At 43.1% G+C, this 22,476-nt stretch overlaps 1 protein-coding gene across 1 annotated transcript; it reads left to right on the top strand.

The window, feature by feature from the left end:
* The first annotated feature begins 1,026 nt into the window (after positions 1 to 1,026).
* Positions 1,027 to 19,684, top strand: Cad89d (cadherin 89D). The gene is made up of 21 exons (XM_071713588.1): positions 1,027 to 1,178; positions 6,760 to 6,890; positions 6,965 to 7,120; positions 8,175 to 8,283; positions 9,366 to 9,568; positions 9,777 to 9,905; positions 10,267 to 11,227; positions 11,573 to 11,731; positions 11,981 to 12,158; positions 12,613 to 12,874; positions 12,968 to 13,271; positions 13,353 to 15,046; positions 15,387 to 15,599; positions 15,818 to 15,906; positions 15,973 to 16,056; positions 16,141 to 16,209; positions 16,433 to 16,636; positions 17,030 to 17,230; positions 17,884 to 18,048; positions 18,431 to 18,774; positions 18,930 to 19,684. Exons 1-21 carry the CDS (start codon positions 1,079 to 1,081, stop codon positions 18,959 to 18,961), a joined length of 5,787 nt encoding a protein of 1,928 aa, XP_071569689.1. The 5' UTR covers positions 1,027 to 1,078; the 3' UTR covers positions 18,962 to 19,684.
* Positions 19,685 to 22,476: the final 2,792 nt, after the last annotated feature.

Genomic DNA, 22,476 nt, shown 5'->3' with positions numbered 1-22,476 from the left:
CCTATGAAATTGATATGTTATTTTATGGAGGCGTTAGTTCTGTCATTTTATAAGATAAATCGATAAAGATGCATTTTAGATCCTAAGGGGGGGGGGAACTAATTTACAATTAAATATTATAAAACTTACGCCATAAGAAGGTTAATGATTATTATTGGATAATTATAGTACTGACAATTCGTAATCGAAAAAAGTATTATAAAAAATAAATAAAACCCATATTATTATTAAGACGCTCCTAAACTTAAATATGTAAAAATGTAATCTGCTTATGTAATATGCAGACGAATAACTTTAATAGATTATTTATATTAATCTTTTTGCATCATTTAAATTATTTTGTTTGGAGGAAATCGATTCTACCGACTCGATCAAATCGAACATCATTCGTTGTAGGATAAATTGATTAAAGAATCTGCTCAGAAAATGTAATGCGGTAAAAGTGAAACATTCTACACATAGAATGATGATTGCATTTTACTAAATGACGGTGAAAAAGCTCTCTATTTCAATATATCTTTCACGTACGCACAGGAGAAAATCCTCGTAGGCTCGTATAATCATGGGAGAATCATAACTGAATATAATGAATTTCTTCCGATATAATGAAACGGTGTGCAATGCAATTTCGAAATTTGCGGCGCGCAGACCGGCGAGACTGAATCTCGCATGGGTCTCTCTCTCGATTGCAACATCAACGCGCGCGTTGCTTTCCGCACGCCACGCGGCGGAAGGCTAATCTCTCTCGCACCGAGAGGGAAGAGGTAAATAAACCTTTCCCTCTCTTCCCCGGTACCGTATATCGGAACGCAATTGTTCCTCCCTTGATCCCGCGGAGAGCGCGTGCAAGAGCGCGTCTTTTACATAAGACGCGCGTGGCTACCTACGTAGGATGCACTTTACAATTAGTGCAACCTGCGAGGATGCATCGTCACGGTTCTGCGCCTGCATGCCGGCAGGCAGGCAGGCAGGCAGGCAGGCAGGCTCTCGCCAGTCGTCGACTCACCGCGAATAATTTCAGGGATGTACGAGACTACAACGTGACTGACGCGCTGACCGGAAGTAGAGGAAGCCAAAAATGTCGCCGCGAAGGGGGACGTCTACCTTTCCACCGTCGCATTCCTGGCTGATCGCGGTGGTTCTGCTCATCTTCTCCGTCCAAGTTCAGCACGTAACAGGTATGCGCGGCGCGTGATAGATCCCCGTAATTGTTATTCTCTTAATCCGTAACGTTTTTCGATAAACATTCTCGACGGAAAAGTAAATTGTGAGTAGAGAAGTAAACCATGTTGATTTAAGAATGCGAAGAAATTAAATTTTTCAATGCATGTCTGAAATATGCGTTAAATATTAATTCTTTCCGAGACGCTATTTCCCTACGACTCGTTTAAACAATTAAAATTAAATAAGTCCATTTTATATTTTAATCGAAGATACAAAAGTATAGATACCATTACATTATACAATAATTAAATGATTTATTTTTAGACATGCTAATGTTAATTGGAAATTTATTAACAAACGCTTAATAGATAATCAAATGTTTAAAGCAGAAATTTGCAATTTCGATCAATTTTGCACTAATTTATGAAAATTTAATTTTAAATTCTTATACTTCTCCAAGTAATATGATATAGATCAAAGTACCAATCGATCGATATTCAATACCGCTTTTTATAGCAATATTCATGATTATTTAATACGGAAGAAGTCAACATTTTTTTAGACGCAACTATATCAGTTAGTAAGCGATTTGGCATTCTGAGACGATCGAGGATTTGATCTCTAAAGTTTAATTAGCCCCTATATAGAGCGGCCCGCGTGCTCGAGTAGCAGCGTACCCTTGTGCAGCCTGCATTGTCGCCGGTAACAATGCGAACGTACTTACGTGTAGGTGCGCCAATTTGCACGTACACGGTGCGAGCGAAGGCGCCGCCTTGCCGGAGATGGACTGTTAATTCCCATCGTTACCATTTTAGATCGTGAGATCGCGGCCGGGTCTGTACATCAATTTGTAGGCGGCTCGTTAGCGAATCTTCCCGGCTACATCGATCGCTAAGGAAAAACGCTAACGCGATATATCACGTTGGTACGCGCATATATTGCAAGTATTCGATTGCCGATGCGCGTATATACCGTTGCGCACAATAGATTGATTCGCGCGAGAATCAACGACGCAACTATTCGCGCGGCGCGTTCGCCGGTTAAATCGCTCCCGGCGAAAATCCATGCGGTTATTCATTATACATCTTCATAACTCCGACGATATACTGCGGAAGTTCCCTCCGTGAGACAAAGAACAAGTCCCCGTAAAGAACAAGTCCCGTAAAATACGCTTCAATATAACTTGAGGAATTATCGTTTAACTGAAGTGGCATGTCGAAGATTTTAATAAGCATAATTAATAGCATAATTAATAGCATAATTAATAATAACGTTACTGTGCGCGTACAAATGAGTGTAGCACAAAGGATTGCACGCACAGGAATAATACATAAATGTTGCACGCCGAAGAAAGAGAAAAATTTACAGAACGAAATTAAAATAACATGTAATGATAATGAAATCTAGCTAATTGAGCTAGCTAATTGAAACGATATGACGTAGGATGCTTTAGTTAGAACAAAAAGAAAGTAGAAAATATATTTGAAATTATCATTGCTGGAATATTTCTTATCTTAATTAGCTGGGCTTGTGCCGGTTAATTAAGAATATATGAAACTTATGAGACATTTATATATGGATATCATGTAAGCCGCTTCACAGTATGAGAACGTGTGCGTTCGAGTTCCCACATCCACAGGCTCCGTCTCAAAGTGAAGAAGCTACAAAAGGGCACAAAAAGTGGGCTGACCTTGGCCCACTTTTGTCAAAGCGGAGAGCAGCGGGCTTATTTCTGTAAATGCAACGACACGCGTGCGTATACGTGTGTATGTGTGTATGCTGTGTGCGACAGGCAAGCATATCTATTGTCGCAAACGATGTATAACGCGCATCTGGATGAAGATGTGTCTGTGTGCGTGTATGTATGTACGTATATGCCGAGCACTCGCTCGCGATTTTCTTGGCCCGCTCGCCTTTCAAAAGTAATCCCCTTCCTCGCATCGACTCGAGAAATAGACGCGGAGGAAGTGAGAGATGGCTAGACAGATTGAGAGAAAGGAAGAAGGGAGAGTGAGAGAGAGAGAGAGAGAGAGAGAGAGAGAGAGAGACGCGATTCCTGCAAAGTGATTCCTTTAAAACGCTCGCAATCCTCCTGGAAAGTGAAGCTACGAGAGATTCAATGCCGACCGCAAAACATGTGCTAACTTACATTTAGATAAATACTTTCACGCCAATTACGCTATCTAAGAAGATAGCTGCAAAAATTAAAAGTTGTTGATTACGCGAGTTAGCAAAGTGCTAGCGTTATCAATGCAACTCTAAGCACTATTTAATATTGCAATAATAAAAATAATAAAAGAGCGGTAAAAGAGGAAATTTAAACTAACATGCAAAAAAATACATTTTTTTTCTTATATTAGTTATATCATTTTTCTTCTTCTTATTATTATTGTAGCGCAAAGTTTATGAGCTTATAGATTTTATGGTTGAAATCTTTAGTAGCAGAGTTCATATTACTCATGCCCGCTCAAGCAGCGCTCGCATTAAATTTCTTGGCATCGCATTATCCACGCATATTACGCACGTAATCTGTCAGTGTTTGAATCAGAAAGTATGGCAAATGGAAGCCCGGCACGTTCGCACCTCGCAAGAAAACGCTTCGATTGGCGTCGCCTGAGACGGTTAGAAAGTGTAAAGTTATTTTTAACCGCGTCTACAACGTCGATGATAATTAGACGTAAGTTTCGCAATTAGTTCCGCTGCGTAAGCAAATCCCTAATTAAGGCATAACCGCGCCCGCGACGCGACAACGCACTATCGTTCGGCATGTCGCCGCAAAACCACATCGAGGATATTAGGGAAACCGGAAGTAATCATACGTAATCGACAGTAGGTCGATGTGATTAAACTGGAGCATGTGCCTCTCTGCTCTTTTTATCTTCCGAAGTAAATGCTCTGAAAAACGTTATAAGTGAAGGTACTGCAGATTTACCGGCTCGTGCGTTGAAATTAAAACTTCCGTATGAGACACTTATAAAAAATCGTTACGAAAGTACACACAGCCGAAGGAAACTTCAGTCGTATACGCAGACGAGAAAAAAATAACGGGGGTCCGCGCGGCGCAGCGGGTACGCATGAGCGCGCGTCCACCTCGTAATCGGAGTACGTTACATTCACTGTGCGATAAGGTGAAAGTCTGACGTGATAAGTACCACCTGCAGCACACGGTCCAACCGAGACTTTAGCCCGATGCGGCTAAACGCAGGGGAATCGGCACTTGTCGCCGTCGTCGTCGCCGCGGCGAAAGACCGAGCTTTAAAGCTCGGGATAACTAATGATGCCGGGTTAACCCGCTGCGACATAAATAGGGCGCAGAATAACAATGCGTCAAGCCCGAAACTCACCTTCGAGTGGATTGAGATTTATGAGATCAGGATGCGATAATGTTGCACAAGAAACCTTAACGCGAGTCGGCTTTTCTCGCATCCGTTTATACAAAGCGTACCAAAAGGTAGGAGCGACGGCGAGAAGTTTTCGGAGCTTATTACAAACTTTTCTCTTCGTCCTCTTTGTAAAATAAATAACGTGTGTAAATGTTTGACGCGCTGATTTCGATTTGGCTCGAAATATTCTATATACTTAATAATCGAACATTTCTCTTTCTTCGGGTTTTTATAATAAAAGGAGCTAATATTTGGAGTACGTTATGTGTTTTACTAATTATTATTTATGCTAACTGTGTTATGTCTATAATAAAACTGCCACAAAATATTTAAGGTAATACAGAAAGTTTCGTATACGTTGTTCACTCTAGTCTGTCGATGATGACTTTGTCTTTTGATGCATTCTATATATATTTCTGTGAGTTTCCGTGAGTTCTTTTCTGTGAGATTGCATACATAGAACGGAAGAAATGTTTACATCACGCGATTGCCCAGCTCCAAGTGGTCGGAGTGCCGTGTGGAAAAAGCTCAAACGAGGATATAAAATGGTGATCCGCGCGTGCGGTTTCTTGGCAGCATGATTATAAAGATATCGAGCTCTCGAAACGAATCACCGGTGTGTGACGTTTTTACGACGGCAGGCTAGAGATAAAGCCTCCATTTCGCGAGAGGGAGGGTCGTAGATGAATCTTAACATGAGCAAGCGAAACACGCGTGCGAAGCACGAATCGTTCCGAGAATCTGCGAATATCGCGGGCGGCCGGCGATGCGCCGCCACGAATCCTTCCTCCGATTTGATCTGAACGATCGCAGTCCGGAATAAATTGAGATTAAAATCGAGATGCGCGCGCTTCCTTCGTTGCCGGATAACGCGCGGCGCGCGCGGGTCCCGTTATCGTCTCTCGATCCGTTCCCTTTCGTAGTCGGAAGCGATGTTTCACTCTCGCGTCCAGATTATGCTTGGATAATTAGTCGGTCGTGTTCCCTGTGCGCGTGGATTTCAGCGCGTACGCAACAATAGCGTAAAGCCGGAGAATCGTTTACGTGCCGCGCACGGTCGGTTTTCTAGTGACGAAACGTATACGTACGGCGGATCTGGGAGCGTCTTTATCTGAAATACAAAATATGAAGTAATACCGCGCTCGAATGATGATTTACTCGACTCGCTTTCGTATTATTTGAAGTGCTCGTACTATAAAAATAACAAAACAAAAAAACCGTATTCTTTAAGTAAAAGTATGAAATTAGAGACATATCTCTCAACTTGATTGGGAATTGATTTTCCTTAGGTACAGGTGTACCGATAGACACTAATAGTGTTTGGATTAGAAGCTGTTATAAAATTATAAGCATAAATTTTCGATTTGATAGTTTTATTGTTTCCTTAACAAGAGGATTGCGTGATGTTCGCGTTACCGATCTTCCTGACATTTTACGTGCACGATGTACTTATCTATCTGATATACATACTGGGCAAGCGAGAGAAGATCTATTATTTAAGTATCACGGAGAAACTTAATCGTAAGGAAAGTTTGCATATTTTAGATATTTATTTAGATACATTACACGTAAATTGTAATAGACATGATAAATAAAATATTTACCGCTCTTCATTTTTTTTTAAACTTGGACTTATTCTTTGATTAAAAAATAGCGTCTTTTAATCACACATACATATAATATATAAATTTAAATCATTAAAAAATCTCTACGTATCTTTCTACACAGAAGTGTCTGAAAAAGAACTTCCATATTTGTGATAGCAAGATGACTCTATTGAGAAATTTCAAAATATTTTATTTTGGCTGCATATATCGATCTACCCTTGTCATAAACTTCGAAAATAAATTGCAGAGAAGCAGAGTCTGCCGGCAAGTAGGCGGAAATTGACGCAAAACTGGCGAAGGCAAACAACGCTGTTTATGTCGTCGTATTCGACATTGTATTCGACACGGCGATGCCTTTTTACCCCCTTATCTGACGATAGAGAGAAATAAAAGTGGAAATAAAACCAACTCGATTACTTCCATTCTCTGTTTGAGGAGTACACCGGCACATTCTTATTCCCCCGCGATGCGTAACTGTGTAACTTCGCGAAAATTCCGCTCTCTGCATTTTAATTCCGGCGGCGTTGCCCCGCAATTGCCCTCCACTTCTATAATCAATTTACGTCGCAAAGCTTAACGTCGCGTTTTCCTCCTCTCGTCATCAGGATGCCAGTTTTATCCGGTCGGAGAGTACCTGAAATTCGTGAGGGTACCGGAGAATCTGGAAATAGGCACTGAAATTCTATCGTTGGAGGCACATCCGAGAAATCGACTCGCCATCACGCCGGTCGACAAGGTACGTCTCGTAATCTCTATCATGCTAATCTATTTGTCTGAAGCGAAACGCACAGAGATAATAAATCTCGGCAGGAGGAGGACGCCGGCTTCTTCGCTTACAAGGAAACGAACAAGACGCACGTTTCCCTGATTCTGGCGCAATCTCTGGAGGATCTGGTGGACGCGGAGTCGCCGAGGAACCTATTAAAATTTCGAGTCTCCTGCGACTCGGGCTCCGGTGACTCGTTGGTAAGGACACGAAACTGTATATATATTACACGCCTCACGTCGGTCGTCGACCTCGCGGTACGCAGTCAAATTCGAAATACCAGTCTCCCCGAGAGTGCCCCCACCTCCCCCTCGACAACTTGTCAGTCGCGCTCGTATTGCCGTGGGTGTGTTGTTCGTTGCTCTTTAAAAGATTGTCGTAAGCGCGCGAATTTTTTGATTTTGAGTTCGATCGATCCCCGAGCCTGCAATTAGAGCGTGCGCGAACCGGTTCGATGCGGGGGGAAAAGAACGAATGAACGGGGCGATTTTACCGGTTTTCAAGCTCTTTTGCACGTGGTAATAAGCATTTATGTAACTACTCCCGCGCGCGAGCGCGGAATACCGAGGCGGGTAAGAGTCGTTAGCGCACACGCAACGCGGTTAACAGCTCCCCTAATGCCGGTCGGGAATTTTGTTGCTTTATTTTCATAGATACCGAATACATTTTCGTTTCGGCGCAGTTTCAAATCGGGGGATGCAAATCGACGTTTTCTCTCGGTCCACTTTCCGCCTCTCAATAATTCAGGCGCCCGACTTACTTGCTTTCGACGATACTCGGCCGCGACGAGCGTAACGCGCGCGGGAACGAGCGGAAAGTGGTGATCAATAGCCGCGCCACGCAGATCTTGCCGTTTTATTCCACACTATTTACTCGACTTGATTACCGATGATTACCGGCTTTCGCGCGAACGGTCGCGCGCTAGATCCGTCATGCTTAACTCGCCGTCGCGTCGCATCGAATATGTACGCGCCTAAACGCGCCATTCCGCGGACAACTTGCGGATTGTCGGGGACTACGCCGAGTACCGTTTCCCCAGGTACCATTGATCCCCTTTTTCACTTCTCAAACGCGGATCGCATCGGTTTTACGACCCACGCCGTAAAACGAGCCCTGAAACGCCTGAATTGTGCCGTCGCATATATAATTCAGCATGAATTAGAGATTGCAGGCGAGCGACCGGCGAGGGGTATAGGAGAGGACCGATCGGGCGCAGCCACCGAGTGTGACTTATGTTCGGCCGTTTATGTTTAGGTATCGTCGCATTTGTCAGTGACGATCTACGTGGAGGACATAAACGATCACGCGCCACAATTTGTCGACGCGCCTTATCACGTGACGGTGGACGAGCTTACGCCAGTCGGTGAGATATTGTATCCCACACATAAGAAAAAAGAGAAATGTGGAAATGGTGGAAATGGTGGAAAAATGTCTCGGAATTTTTCATTATTATGAATCAGAATTTCTATAAAAATTTTCAGACTTTCTCAGAATGTGCTCAGAATTTTTCAGACTTTTTACACCAATTGGAATGTTTCTCAGAAATACTCGGACCAAATAATAATAAAATATTTCAGATTTTTCTCGCCAACATATTTTTGTAGAAATCTAAATCAATATGAGAAAATCTACGAGATTTATCAGAAATTTTCATACATACGGATGCTGAAATATTCTGAAAATCCTCATCCAATTATTTATAGAAGTATCTGAGAAATTTGACATATTTTTTCAGAATTTTTTATAAATCTAAAATATGAGAAATTCTTATAAATATTCTGAGAAAATATAAAAAATTTTTTCACCAGGGAAATCAACACTGATATACTCGTTATATATATATATATATATATATATATATATATATATATATATATGCATATATATATATGCAACAATCTATAATCTTGAATATTGCGTAACAAGATTATATTGCGTTAAACGAAGAAAACTTGCTCGAATGAAGTCATTTATATAGTTAAATGAAGTTTTATATAGTTCAACCAAGAAAAAAAGATGAAATGAAAAGTTGAAAGTCTTATAAGAAGATTACATATTGTTGCATATATATATGCTAGTATCAGTGTTGATTTGACACCTCTTTTTTCTGTGCAGCGATATCATAAATCGCGCTGCCGCAACCTGAATGTCGCATAATTAATATTCTCAACTGCCTTTGCATATATGTCGCATGTAATTCACGGAAATAAAATGTTACTCGACGCCATGCACGGTCCGTTGCGCGGTCGAACGCGCGGAATCTGACATTCTATATTTCTCCGTGATATTTTTCTGGAGACCGGACGTAGCACTTTCGTCATATCAAATTCCATTTTTCCAAATTTTACCGAGAGAATCGAAGCGGGATTTTTCATCTCATATCTTCACGCTTTTCCGAGAAGTTGACGCACACGGCATAAAGATTCGGAATGAAAAATTCCGCAGGTGTGACGATATTCCGCGGGATTCACGCGCTGGATGGCGACAAGCCGAACACGCCGAACAGCGACGTCTATTACGCTATCGTGAAGGGAAACGAGCAAGGCAAATTTTCTCTCGAATCCGGCCACAGAACCGCCCTGATACTCCGGAAGCCGGTCGACTACGACAGCGGGGATCGCGAGTTTACCCTAGTTATTACTGCGACCGTGAGTGACATAATGTATACCTAAAAATATAATGCAGTTTTTCTCTCTGCAGCTTTATAGAATCTTGTTCCGCTGAAAAGTTAGATGACCGTTGCATTCTGCGACAGTCGACATATTGCGAGAAAACTGCAAACTCAGCAATGAATGACAAACCGGATTGGTTTGCAATTGTAATTCCTGACGTAACACATATGATGCAATTTCTCAGGATCGCGGTGTCCCCGCCAGAAGTACGAACAGCACTGTAAAGATAACCGTGGTGGACAACGATGATCTTGATCCGAAATTTACGCGGGACATCTACAAGGCGAAAATTTACGAATTCTATCCTATGCCGGTACGATTATGATAGTTATTCGTATGTATTTGATATGCGAGGTATTTCAATAATCCGATTAACCTGAACGTTTCGGAATTCAAGTAAAAGTAATAAATATCTCATGTAGGCGGAGTTATGCGGGGTTACTTAATATACAAAATTAAATTTAATTGAGATTTTATTTCACTTGAAATTGCAAATTGAAACAATTAAAAACGAATGTTCGGCAAATGTTTTCCGAGTTTGGCCTTCGGCCATTTGAAATATTCAAGAAAGGTAGAATTCGGGAAGAAAAATTAACAATATTTTTTAGACACCTTGCATCACACACAAAGCGATATTTTTAAATTCTGGAGCACGGTATTTTCCTCTTTCGCAGGAATATCCAATCTTCACAGAAATAAATTTTACTAATCCGATCCACGCGGCCGATCGCGATCGGGACATAAATGTGCCGGTGCGATATGATATTATATCCGGCAACGAGAGAGGTTTCTTTCATCTCGATCCGAAGAACGGCTCGCTGTTCCTGAAACGTGCGATCGATCTGGACGCCGAACGGAGCTTGCCGGGCAATACGTTCAATCTCCAGATACACGCGTCGCAGGTGGACAACCCGTTGAAGATGACCGTCGCGCGGGTCGAAGTGGAGGTGCTGGACTTGAACGACAACTTGCCGCAGTTCGAGGTCGATCTGTACAACATCAGCATCGTGGAGAATCTGCCGAACGGCTTCAGCGTGCTGCAGGTGATCGCGCGTGACAAGGATCAGGGCGAGAACGGGGAGTTCGATTATCGGCTGGAGGATCTATCGGGCGCCTTCTCCGTGGATCCGGAATCCGGCTGGCTCACCGTGAAGGATCAGACGGTCCTGGACCGCGAGAAGCGCGATCATCTGAAGATGAAGGTCTACGCTGTGGAACACAGGCCGAGCGTCGTCGTGACGAGCGGCGACGGATCGAAGGAATCCTCCGTGGACGTCGAGATCACCCTCCTCGACGCCAACGACAACAATCCCATCTTCGTGCCGGGCAATCTTTACGAGCTGGTGGCGAGGAGCGACGTGAAGGTCGGCACCGTGTTGGGCCAGGTGCACGCGGTGGACGACGATCTGGGCCCCAACGGATTGGTCCGCTACCGTTTGCAGAAACCTGGCAACTCCACGCTTCGGAAACCGCCGTTCACGGTGGACGAGAGCACGGGCTTGATCACGGTGTCGGAGAGCCCGATCCTCGAAGGTAGACACGCGATCTTTGTGGAAGCGGCCGATCAGCCGGCGAATCCCAGCGAGAGAAGATTCTCCTTAGCGGTCGTCACGGCGGACGTTTTTCGAGCAGACGGTGAGTCTGCACTCTTGCGTAAGAAATTTGAAAACAGTGGCGGATTTAACTGACGAACTGTCTAATTAAAATGGCAGATATAATTATGAGAGCTTTTGTTCAAAATTGAATAAGCGTTGTTGTTTAAGTAGTTCAGAAACAATAGCTCGTAAAAAGAGGAAACTTTCAGATATAAATTATTCACTATTTTTCCACTGTTTATTGATAAAATTATTATTTTTTTAAAGAACAAATAAACTTAAATGGTCTTAGAGGATATCTTTCGGTAAATGCGTAGACATTTTCGCCTGGTAATACCCGTATGCTTTCATCGAGACTTTTATCCGATATATTTGTGGGCTTCAGGTCCAAATTCGTGGGAACCGGATTTCGTCGGCGCGCCCTATGAGTTCTGGGTCGGTGCGAACGTGCCCGTAGGTACCAGCGTCGGACAGATTCGCCTAAATGACGCTGTCAAAACTAATGACCTTATCTACGATCTTCTGCACGGTTACGAGGAGGGAGGTACGTATATACACGCGACATCGACCGGCGTGCGGCGCGTTAATTAATCCATAGCGCTCGCGGAAATTAAAAGCTAAACACGTCGCGACTTCTTAACGGTCTAATAAACCCTCGCTCGCGCGCTGGGTCCCCAGGTGCGCCCTAATTTCAATACGCCACCGCGGCCGGAAACACGCGATGCGCAAAATGCCTATATTATTCATGCAAATGCGTAACACATGCTGCATGCATATACGACGGGGATTTCAGTTCCATTTGCCGTGGAGGAACGCTCGGGCACGATAACGGTCGTGGAGGAGATCGAGCGCTTCGACCGTTCCATATACGACTTCGAGGCGATCGTCAGCGACGAGAGGGAACTAACGCTGATCACGAACGTTTCGATTCATGTGGTGGATCCGAACGACGACAGGGGTATCTTCACGAAGTGAGTGAAAACTCATAATGCTTAACTTGCTTTTAACGACTCTCATAACACTTTCGACGAGCGGGAACACCGAGCGAGACACGCGAGACACGCGTAAATTCTCTTCATCATTTTCTTTAATTATTACGTCTAGGAAACTTCGCTAATCAACGTCTGATTGATTTACCGGCTATTAGGTATCTGTCAAATAAATTATAAAATTGTCAAATTATGTTGGAGTGCTTCTGTTGACAAATTATATTACTTCCCGCAATCTAGCCTCCGGCTATCGCTGTTAAGTAATATCTTTTGTAAGCTCGCGTCTTGCCGCATCTCCCAACGTATCTCTCTCTCATGAGATCGATACGCCAGATTTGCTGACTGACTTCGTCGGACGCGTCGAAAGGTCAAAGGTCTCGCGCGACTTGGGTGGATACCATTTGCTTACTCAAAAGTCGATGACCGTTGATTGCAGGGGAACGACCACCGCTTCTCTTGCTTTTCATGTGAGGGAGAATGTTCCCGGCGCATTGATCGGCCAAGTGCTTCCGCACAATGGCACAACGGCGGCTATGTCCGGCACTCAGTTCCTTATCGTCAATCAGCAGGATGTGCCCGATATCGCCATTATGGATGACGGTTCTCTCTACGCTCCTCAAGGCTTGGATCGCGAGACAAGAGAGAACTATAGTATTACGGTGATTGCCGAGAGTTTGCGCGGCGTGGGCGTGTTTCAGGTATATAAGTTTATCATTCGAGCCGGCGCAAGATTCCGTTATTTGGTATTTGTACGCCTGTCGTTTTAATCGTTGGATTTACGATTCGCCCAGGTGCGAATAGTCGTGGACGACGAAAACGATCACGCGCCGGAATTCACCTCGTCCGTTTACGAAGGCCGGATTATGGAGAACAGTCCTGCCGGGACGGAAGTTACTCTGACAAATCCGATTGCGGCGAGCGATAAAGACGAGGGCGAAAATCGGGACTTCACGTTTGCATTGCGGGGCGACGGTAGCGGCTTGTTTAGGATCGACCCGATAACGGGCCGAGTTTACTTCGAAGGTCTCGACTACGGAACCTTGGATCGCGAGACAAGGGCGAACTACGAATTCCAAGTTACTGCCACTGACAGCGGTAAGTCCTCTATTAATCCTCCCCTCTCCCGTATTTCTATTTAACATTCAAATAAGTTATTTGTCTATTTCTCGCACACAGGCGGATTGCAGTCGGAGAGCACTTTGAGGATAACGGTGCTCGACCTGAATGACAACCCTCCAAAGTTTATACGGATGGTAGTTCTGCCGGATCAAGGAGTGCGCGTGTCGTACGATCCGAGTGACAACGCGTCCGCTGAGGATGATGAGATAGAGAACGAAGAACCCGAGAATTCGGTGGACGGTGGGCGGCGCTCGCCGTTACTCCTGGTGCCGGAAAACACGACGATCGGCGTGCCGATAATCCGTCTGCTGGCGGACGACAAGGACGAGGGCGCGAACGCGGCGATAACGTACAGTCTGGGGAACGAGACGACTTCCAGCGGGGTACGATCGCGTCGCTACGACCTGACCAGTCGCCGTTACTTCCATCTCGATCCGCGCACGGCCGAGATATCCGTCGCCCGGAGCCTGCCGCCCGAGAAGGACATCCGGCTGTTCATCCTGGCGAGGGACTCCGACGGTCTCGCGGATAACATCACCGTCAGGATCCACGTGACGGACGTGAATGACCACGCGCCCGTTTTCGACAAGTCCTGGTACACTTTTGACGTAGCCGAGGGCACTTACTCCAATCACGCTGTCGGCACGGTGCAGGCACTCGACGCCGATTTCGGCGAGAATGCCAACCTCAGTTACGAGCTCATCACCAGCCACGAGGATTCGGGACGGGCCAGCAACGGGTCGCGATCGTTCGAGGTGGATCCCTATGAGGGAATGATACGAGTGAGCGGAACTCTCGATCGGGAGAGGGCTACGACTCATCGTCTTCTCGTGATCGCTCGTGATCAAGGCTCACCAAGTCTGAGCTCCTCCGTGGAGGTGGAGATAAATGTGTTGGACGTGAACGACAACGCGCCGACGTTCCACGGCTACGACGAGCTGGGGAAAGACGATCGATTGCCGATCTACCGGGTCTCCGTCTTTGAGAACAGTCCGATCGGCACGCAGGTCGCCAAGGTATACGCGAACGATAGCGATTTCGCCGGTAACGGAAACGGATTGATCCTGTTTGATCTGAGCTATCAGGATCACGCGGACAAGCAGTATTTCGCGATGGACAGCAAGGAGGGCGTGATTACGACTATCGCCAAGCTCGACTACGAGACCAAGAGCAACCATCGTTTGATCGTCACGGCGAGCGATCTCGGCTCGCCGATCAGTCTGACCTCCTCGGCCGTGGTCCTCGTCACGGTGTTGAACGTCGACGACGACGAGGAGGCGGACAACGAGGTGCACAAAATGCCAACGTTCCGGCATCGATATTACGAGGTGGAGGTCGACGAGAACGCTTCCGTGCCGTTGCTGATCGCGCAGCTCGATCTCGCCGACGATCGCCACGGTGATTACATAAGATACAGCATCGTGGCCGACGGCTCCGACGGCAGAGAGCACTTCTCGGTCGATCCTAAAAACGGCTCTCTGTATCTGATGACGGAGATCGATCGGGAGGCCAGAGATCGATACGAGGCGAGGGTCAGGGTTGATCGGCTGAAGCTCGGTCGTGGCATGCCGGTGATGATCTATCCGGTCGTTGGGGAGAGGCTGAATGGACTGGCGCCTAATGAAGCCAGAGTGGTCGTCAGAGTGAAAGACGTGAACGACAACGCGCCAAGATTCAAGACAAAGGACAGGCCCATCCTCGCCGCTATACCCACCACCGCTCATTACGGTTACGAGGTCGTCAAAGTGGAGGTATGTATGCGCGTTCGTGGGCGCGAGTCAAAGCGACCTCGTTTTAATTCATTTTGGTTTTTGCCCACTGGTCTTTCGCGCTTTTCTTCTATCTTCTCGTATCCGTCTTTGACGTATCTTTATCTTTTTTATTTAATTTTTTGAATTAGCTTCTCACGGTAAATTCCTTTGCCTAATATATATGGACCATTCTGTTAATTGCGATGAAATTCGGAACATATGAGACACGTAATTTTTGTGACAATTAAAGAATCGCGAGTTAAAGATTCGAGGCGCTTCAAAAATCAGCCATCAGCTTTAGTATTGAAATTTATTTGGACGCGCTCTTGGCGGATCGCAGGCCGAGGATCTGGACCTGGGGATAAATGGTGAGATACGGTACCAAATTCTTGGCCGGGAGGATGCCCCGCGTTTCGCCATTGACCCACTCAGCGGTCAAGTGCGATCCGTGGCGAGTTTTGGCCGCGACGCCGGTCGCGTCTTCGGCTTCGACGTCAAGGCCACTGACAGGCAGGGCGCCGAGAGCGGGCGCAGCAGCATCGCCAACGTTTTCGTAAGTCCACACTCCGTATACTCCCACGTACTTCTCACGTACTGGTCTATCTTAATTACTCGCCGTTAGAGATAGCGCTCGGGCTAATTTCCCCGCGGGGAAATGGGATGTTTCAAAAGACGGAAGCTCCCCTCCGCTTCCCTCTCATTTCACTCGACGCCCCAACCTTGACAGTTTATTCCGTTATCCGGTTGTGTATCTCGCTTTTGAACTCGTAGGTGTACGTGTTGGACGATCAGAAGCAAGTTGTCATGGTCATGGGTCGGAAGCCTATCGAGATCGAGCCGGAGCTCGAGAACATCACCATGTAAGTTCGGTTTCGCGATAAACGCGATAAATGCGAGCACGGTGACATTTACGAATTGTCTTTCAGCGCGTTGCAGAATGTCACTGGCTTGGACGTGCGAGTGAGAAAGCTGGAGCCCCATATCGAGAAGAACTTGATCGACGGAGCCTCGTAAGTGATTTGTCTGATGAGTGATACAGGGTGATCTAAATTGACGATTCTAAATCGCTCGTTATATTTTGAATTATTTTTCAGTACCGATGTTTATCTGTATGCAATCGACCCAAATCTGAATGTTATGGTAGACATGGAAACTTTGCACAGGTGACTAGTCGAATTATTATCTTTCATAAAAGATATCTTAGATTCGTCCTTATTATCTGCATGCACTTTGATTAATTAGTTGGAAATTGTTTTTTTTCAACAATTTTAACGCATTACTTTAAATTAATCGCCGATAATTTAATTAATGTTTTATATAAAGTTTCAGTCCAAATATCGTAACAAATCTGATCTTTTAATAATTTACATACGCGTGACTTTTTAGCGTTTTTAATAACAAGAAAGCGGACATAAAACGTGAACTGGACGAATATCGCGTGCTGGAAATCGCTGGTAACGCTCCACGTAGAAGTAATCAGCGTTACTTGCTGTCCACCCTCGAGGTCGGCGTCGTGGTACTCGGCTGCGTCGTCTTCGTGGGCGCCCTCGTGACCGCCCTGTGCGTTACCTGCGTTCGTCGCAACAAACGGTACGCGGAATGTGATTTTGCTCGCTCGCCATCTCGCCTAAGGTCAACAACGCTCATCCGCGCTGCCATACTAACTCCTGGACATGTTGGCTAGAGGGTCTTATCATTTCCCTTTTCTTCTCTCACACACGCTCGTATATCGAAAAGTTGAAAACTATTATCTATTAACAATCATTAACATGTAACTTTATCATTACTCCATCTAAACCCATCGCGTCGCTTAATCATACAAGAAAAAATTCTGGAACGAAAAATAACGGAATAGAGAATTGAATCGTTTCTCTGGTGTCTTGTTGGTACTTAATTGGCATCGGTTAATTTGAATGCTGATTTTTTTTTATCATCGTCACAAAATGCGCGCTTTGAATGGGAGTTTCGAATTCCACTCGTTAGTCGTAGACGACGAGACAAGGCCATGTTCTCGACGGTCGGCCCGGTCGGATTCGCTCTGACGGACCCCGCCGGCACTCTGCAAAAGCCGCCGCTCTTTCCCACCTTCGTCGAAGGTCTCCATTACGACCCTGAACCCTTCTGCTCCGAGATGCCCAGGCGACAGAGCATGTGCGAGCACGGCAATTGCGTCCGCTTTCACACGTAAGTCTGATCTCATTCAAGATTATTAGAAGCGAAAAAATTTTGTGTGGGTTTAGCAAATATTTATGACAATTTTTTATAACATAAAAATGTCGTACGTGAAAGCACGTACTGAGTTTAGTCGATTAATATATATGTTAATTTTACGAGATTATACTTGAATCTTTATTGGTGTATATTTCATTTTTTCTTTTAAAATCTACATAAACTTTTTTCGTTATCTAGTATTTGATACATTAATGTTTGCGAAGGAACAAGTTACCATTTTATTTAACATAAAATATTTTTAATATTGAGCTCTCGAATCTGAGTTATATATCTCTATTAGTATAAAAGTCATTTAAAAATAAAGAAGACGATCTTATATTTGTAAGAATAATCTGCAAGAGATTCTTTATATATGTATAAATAGGTCTATCCGGTAAGATTAATAATTGTGATAAACTAAACAGTGGATAAACTATCGTTCCGTATTAATAAAAATCTAGTTTTCAAAGATAGGATGCCGATGTTAGGAACATAAAATCAGAGTGTAATTATGTAATCAGCATGTCCGAAAACTCGCATAGATCTATAGATTATACTGTATCGGGAAATTTCTGAGTAACTTACGATAGTAGTACATAGACGCCACTGCCACGGGTTATTTTCAGGATGGGCGGAGGCGGGAAACACGCGGTGAGGTCGACGGGTACCTTGAAAGGCCTCGAGGCATCCGCGACATCCTTGCATTCCAGTGGTCAAGACTCTGGTATCGTAGCGCGCACCTCTTGTCATTGCAGTCACTCATCCAGCCCTTCCAGTGGCGAGAGCAGCAAGTAAGTTGGGTTTCTAAATACAAGTTCTCGTCAGTTGAATGCGGTTTCCCCGATAGAAGGCTCGAATCTGCTCAAATCGTGTCGAATTTAGTTGCATTGTAACGAAGAAAAATAATAAATTACCGAAATATATAAAATAATAATAAAATATTAATAATTGTAAATATATTAATAAATATAAATTACAGAAATACATTGAAAAGAAAGAAATACAATTATTATACATCTCATACATTTTTTAATTGCTATGTAACAAATAGCTTAGCTATTATGCTCATCCCAATGTAGATCCGCAAAATTGTCTCATCAATTTATTTAACACGGGCCTCATACTTCTCACCCTCCTCCCCCCGTGGCAAAATTTTCCTCTATTTTCTTTTAGCGGGTACGAAGACTCGCTCAAGTCTCTTCAGCGTCGCGAGAGATGCAATGACGTCTCGCGTGGCAGCCACGATACCTCCAGCGTGGTCGGGAGACGTGCGGCGGCGAAACGGCGGCAACGATTCCACTCCTTCTCGAACGCCGAATCCGTTTATACCCACGAGATGAGTTTGCAGCGGGAGCAGCAGCCGCAGCAGCATTGCTGCATCGGCACCGAGAAGAGACGGAAGGCGGAGCATCGCCGCGCTCATTCCGAAGCGGAGAACAATATCACCGAGACGGTGATACACGAGCACCCGGGCACGGAGATATCGTTAGCGAGCTCCCTACCGAACACTATTCACGGTAGGTCAATATCGACAAAATTGGAAAGTACCATTGACACAAACGTACACAGATACAATTTTAGTATCGCGAAACAAAAAAAAAGTCAAAAAATCTCAGTGTCACGTATTAAATTTAGCACATCTGACAAAATTGAACAGATAATCAATTCGCAGGTATACCAAGAACCAGCCACATGCTCTACTAGCGGCGTCGATCTGTAAAAGGAAGAGGAACTTTCAAGGAGCGCCCAGGATACAACGGCTGCGAAGATTCCTATTCGATAATTTAACACCTCCCTTTCGCAAATTCGCGCGTAAATTGTTGTACATTGCGTGCTCACGGCGTGTCATCTCGTTGCCAAAGTATTCGTGCGTCGTCAAAATCAGAGAATCATTCATTTCTGTAAATACACGGCACCGTCTTCGGCATTCGATCTTCCATGTTCTTCTCGACTAATCGAGATAGATTAGGTAACGGCGCGGCAGCAACTGTTGCTAAGATTATTTATCGCCTTAATATTATAACGTCAGATGCAAACGTTTATGTATAATATTAATATATTGTGTATTAATATAATTCCTTGTAATTATAATGTTGTACTTATTAATATAATTCATTGCACATCATGTACAGATACATTTTGCGAGTAAGTCCATTTTTCGATGGGTTATTACCCTGATTATGTTAGCTGGAAAATTATTTAATATACGTGTAATATGTACGTTTGTGTAAAATGTAACAAAGTGTAACATACGTGTAATTTATGTCTTAATCTAGCTGTCGTTTCTTATTAGATAACATTTTACAAGTAATAAATTTTTTCCATTTTTATTCTAACATGAATATTGGCCATTAACTTATTAATGGTCAACATTCTATCTTTGGAATGAAAATTTTATTATAAATAAAATGATGTTAAAATAATAAATCTTCCCTTGACTTCCTAGAAATGGAATGTGATTCTTTAGTTGTAAGATTTTTAAAATCTATTTATTTAAATGTCTATTTAATTTTTGTGTTATAGAAGATTTTTAGAAATTAAATTTTAATTTAATTAACATTTAAATATTTTGAGGTAAATATTTTTAAGTAATTTAATTAACATTTTTTATGCTCTAATCATAGCTTTCTTAGTGGTCTGAAATATGCTGCCGCGCATTCACGGGCGCAATCACGGCTGTCGTCAAACCTGACCTTCGAAGACTCGTCAACGCCGATATTCCGCAATTCCTCTCAAAGTCTTCCCCGACGCGTCTGAGGAATCTCTCTACTTAATTAAATCACCGTGGGCGTTTTAATTACGATAAATCAAATCAGCGCGCGCAGGCGCGTTATTAATTTCTCTTTAAACGAAGGATATATCGGAAGGACACTCTGGTGTAAATTATTGATAATGCTGCCAGCGCGTGCAAAGTCGTTTCTGATCGTCCTTTTTATTGCGATTTTACTGCAGATGATGGACGATTGTCTATCCATGCTCGTTTTTAAAACGACGCGACAAAAACTCTTTCTTCCATTTTGCCTTCCGCGGCAAGAACAACAACCAATACCATTTACGGAAGGGACGTTTTCTGTCGCAAGAACATTCTTTCTCAGCAATCACAATATCGCTAACTTTTTAACGTAATTACAGTAAGTAAAATTTAATCACTTCCTCTGGAAGGTATAATCGATAAAATCGTTTTAATTTTACCAACCGCGTCAATCTTTCTCAACAATTATCCTTTTCAATCTTTAGATATTACTATCTTGACAATTAATTTATTATATATCTTTGGATGTTCACTTTAATCATAATATTCTCGGAGAACAGCAGTTCGGTGACTAAACACGGTTGCGGGTCCAGAAGGGTGTTCTCGGGGCACCCAATACGTTCGGTAAATAAATTTTAAGCGCCCGATCGAATGCTCAACTGAATCGAATTACGCCATCGATTATGAGATCAGGTTGGCGCATGGCTTAAAAGGTTGTCGATTAACGTTGACGACCTCGACCTCTGGACTCGACTGGGAGGATCCAGGGACGACCGCCGATGTTCGGTGCCGATCAAGAGACACGGTAGTGTCTTGCGCCAAGTACACGGGAAGCGAAACCGCACCGTGACTCTTTTACGCGATCAAGGAATTATCGCAAGTTACTACAGAAGTAACGCTCGCGTAAACGTTGTGTGTGTGTGTGTGTGTGTGTGTGTGTGTGTGTGTGTGTGTGTGTGTGTGTGTGTGTGTGATCATCAATATATCATATAATATTATATATTAGAAAGTACATCCAAAATCACACACGTATGCATATGCTGTCTTGTAAATGTCTTGTAAATTGCTGTCTTGTAAAAGTTGAAGAGAACGAGAAAGTGATCTGTAGCACAATTTGTATTGTAGGCAAGTTAAAATATTAATTGAATCGAGTCCATTATATTATGATAGACGTTGATTTTATATTTTGGTGTCTGGAAATATTAATTATTCACGAAAGCAATAACAACAAAATAAATTTTGGTAAATTTTATATTCGTATTCAGCAATCTCTAACATTTAAAAAAATAATTAAATTAAATATGTTCTTCTCACACACAAAAAAGATTAGACTCTAAAAGGATTAATTAATATTTAATCTAAATATATCTATCATAATAAAAATTATAATAGAAAAGTTTTTGGAAGTGGTGGACAAACCAGTTTATATTTTTAATGCAAACTTTAATAAAATAAATAAATTTTTCTTGTAAAAAACTTGGCGCTGCTTTTTTACTCCTGTCGCATTCTTCCCTAAATTATGTTTATTGTTTTTTTATTCAATCAAAAATCTTAGTACTAATGTTTAAATTTTAATGTTTAAATTTCGAAGTCTAGCAGCGCCAAGTTTTTTTACAAGAAAAATTTATTTATTTTATTTTAATTAAATATTTTTATTTTGTACTGTTACTTCTTTAATTCTTTGTAATTAAAATGGTTCTTTGTAATATTAAAAATTTGTTAAAGAGAATTAAGAAGCTATTACCACTTGGGTTGGAATAGGAAGACCCTTGAATAGGAACACAAAGATACCACTTGGGTTTTATTTTTTAAAAGTAATTGCACAACAATTATTTTTCAAAGCAATATACATATTCTCTTTGCAATTGGCGCAATTTAATTTAAAGATTTTACATCTTTTTTTTGAAATACATGTCACTTGAGTTAGATAACATAATTTTGTGAAGGAGAAATAAAGCTACCACTTAGGTTGGATTTTTGAATTTACAAAATACATTGCGTGTACTTGGCGCCTTTTTTGAAAAAGGTAATTTTGTATAGAAATCACGAATCCCGACGGAAAAAGAGAATATAGGATTCCGCGACGCGAACGGCATGGAGTTAGGTATCTATAATATTTCACTCAAGTATTCGAATAACGCTCTCGCAGGACCTCCGATTTGATGAAACGGCACGGTCCTTCGTAGTCAGTCCTTGACGAGGCCGTGACCTTCGATTCTGCTTCGTAGCCGCCAGCTCATTCCAGCCTCTGCTTTTCTTTCATTTAGTTGCGACTCTAGAGGGAGACCTGTCACTCCCTTCTGTCGCGTTCGAATGGCGGATCGAACAATCTAAAGACGTCGTAAAGATGTTCTCTTTTCAGCAATCGATTTTCAGAATATCGTCAACTTTTTAATTAAATAAATCAATAATTAAATTAATTACAACAAATTAAGTTCAATTATTTTAGAGTCAAACGTCATTTTAC

Source organism: Temnothorax nylanderi, unplaced genomic scaffold, assembly GCF_030848795.1.
Source record: "Temnothorax nylanderi isolate EJ_2023f unplaced genomic scaffold, tnyl_v1.0 TNYL_tig0125_pilon, whole genome shotgun sequence".
Lineage (NCBI taxonomy): Eukaryota > Metazoa > Arthropoda > Insecta > Hymenoptera > Formicidae > Temnothorax > Temnothorax nylanderi.
This window is presented reverse-complemented; position numbering and strand designations above follow the sequence as displayed.

Bases quoted from the DNA above. Each gene is read 5' to 3' on its own strand.
- Cad89d (XM_071713588.1), top strand. From the start codon at position 1,079: ATGTCGCCGCGAAGGGGGACGTCTACCTTTCCACCGTCGCATTCCTGG. The intron at 15,047-15,386 runs GTATGTATGCGC...GGCGGATCGCAG, and splicing joins ACGAGGTCGTCAAAGTGGAG to GCCGAGGATCTGGACCTGGG. The intron at 17,231-17,883 runs GTAAGTCTGATC...GGTTATTTTCAG, and splicing joins AATTGCGTCCGCTTTCACAC to GATGGGCGGAGGCGGGAAAC.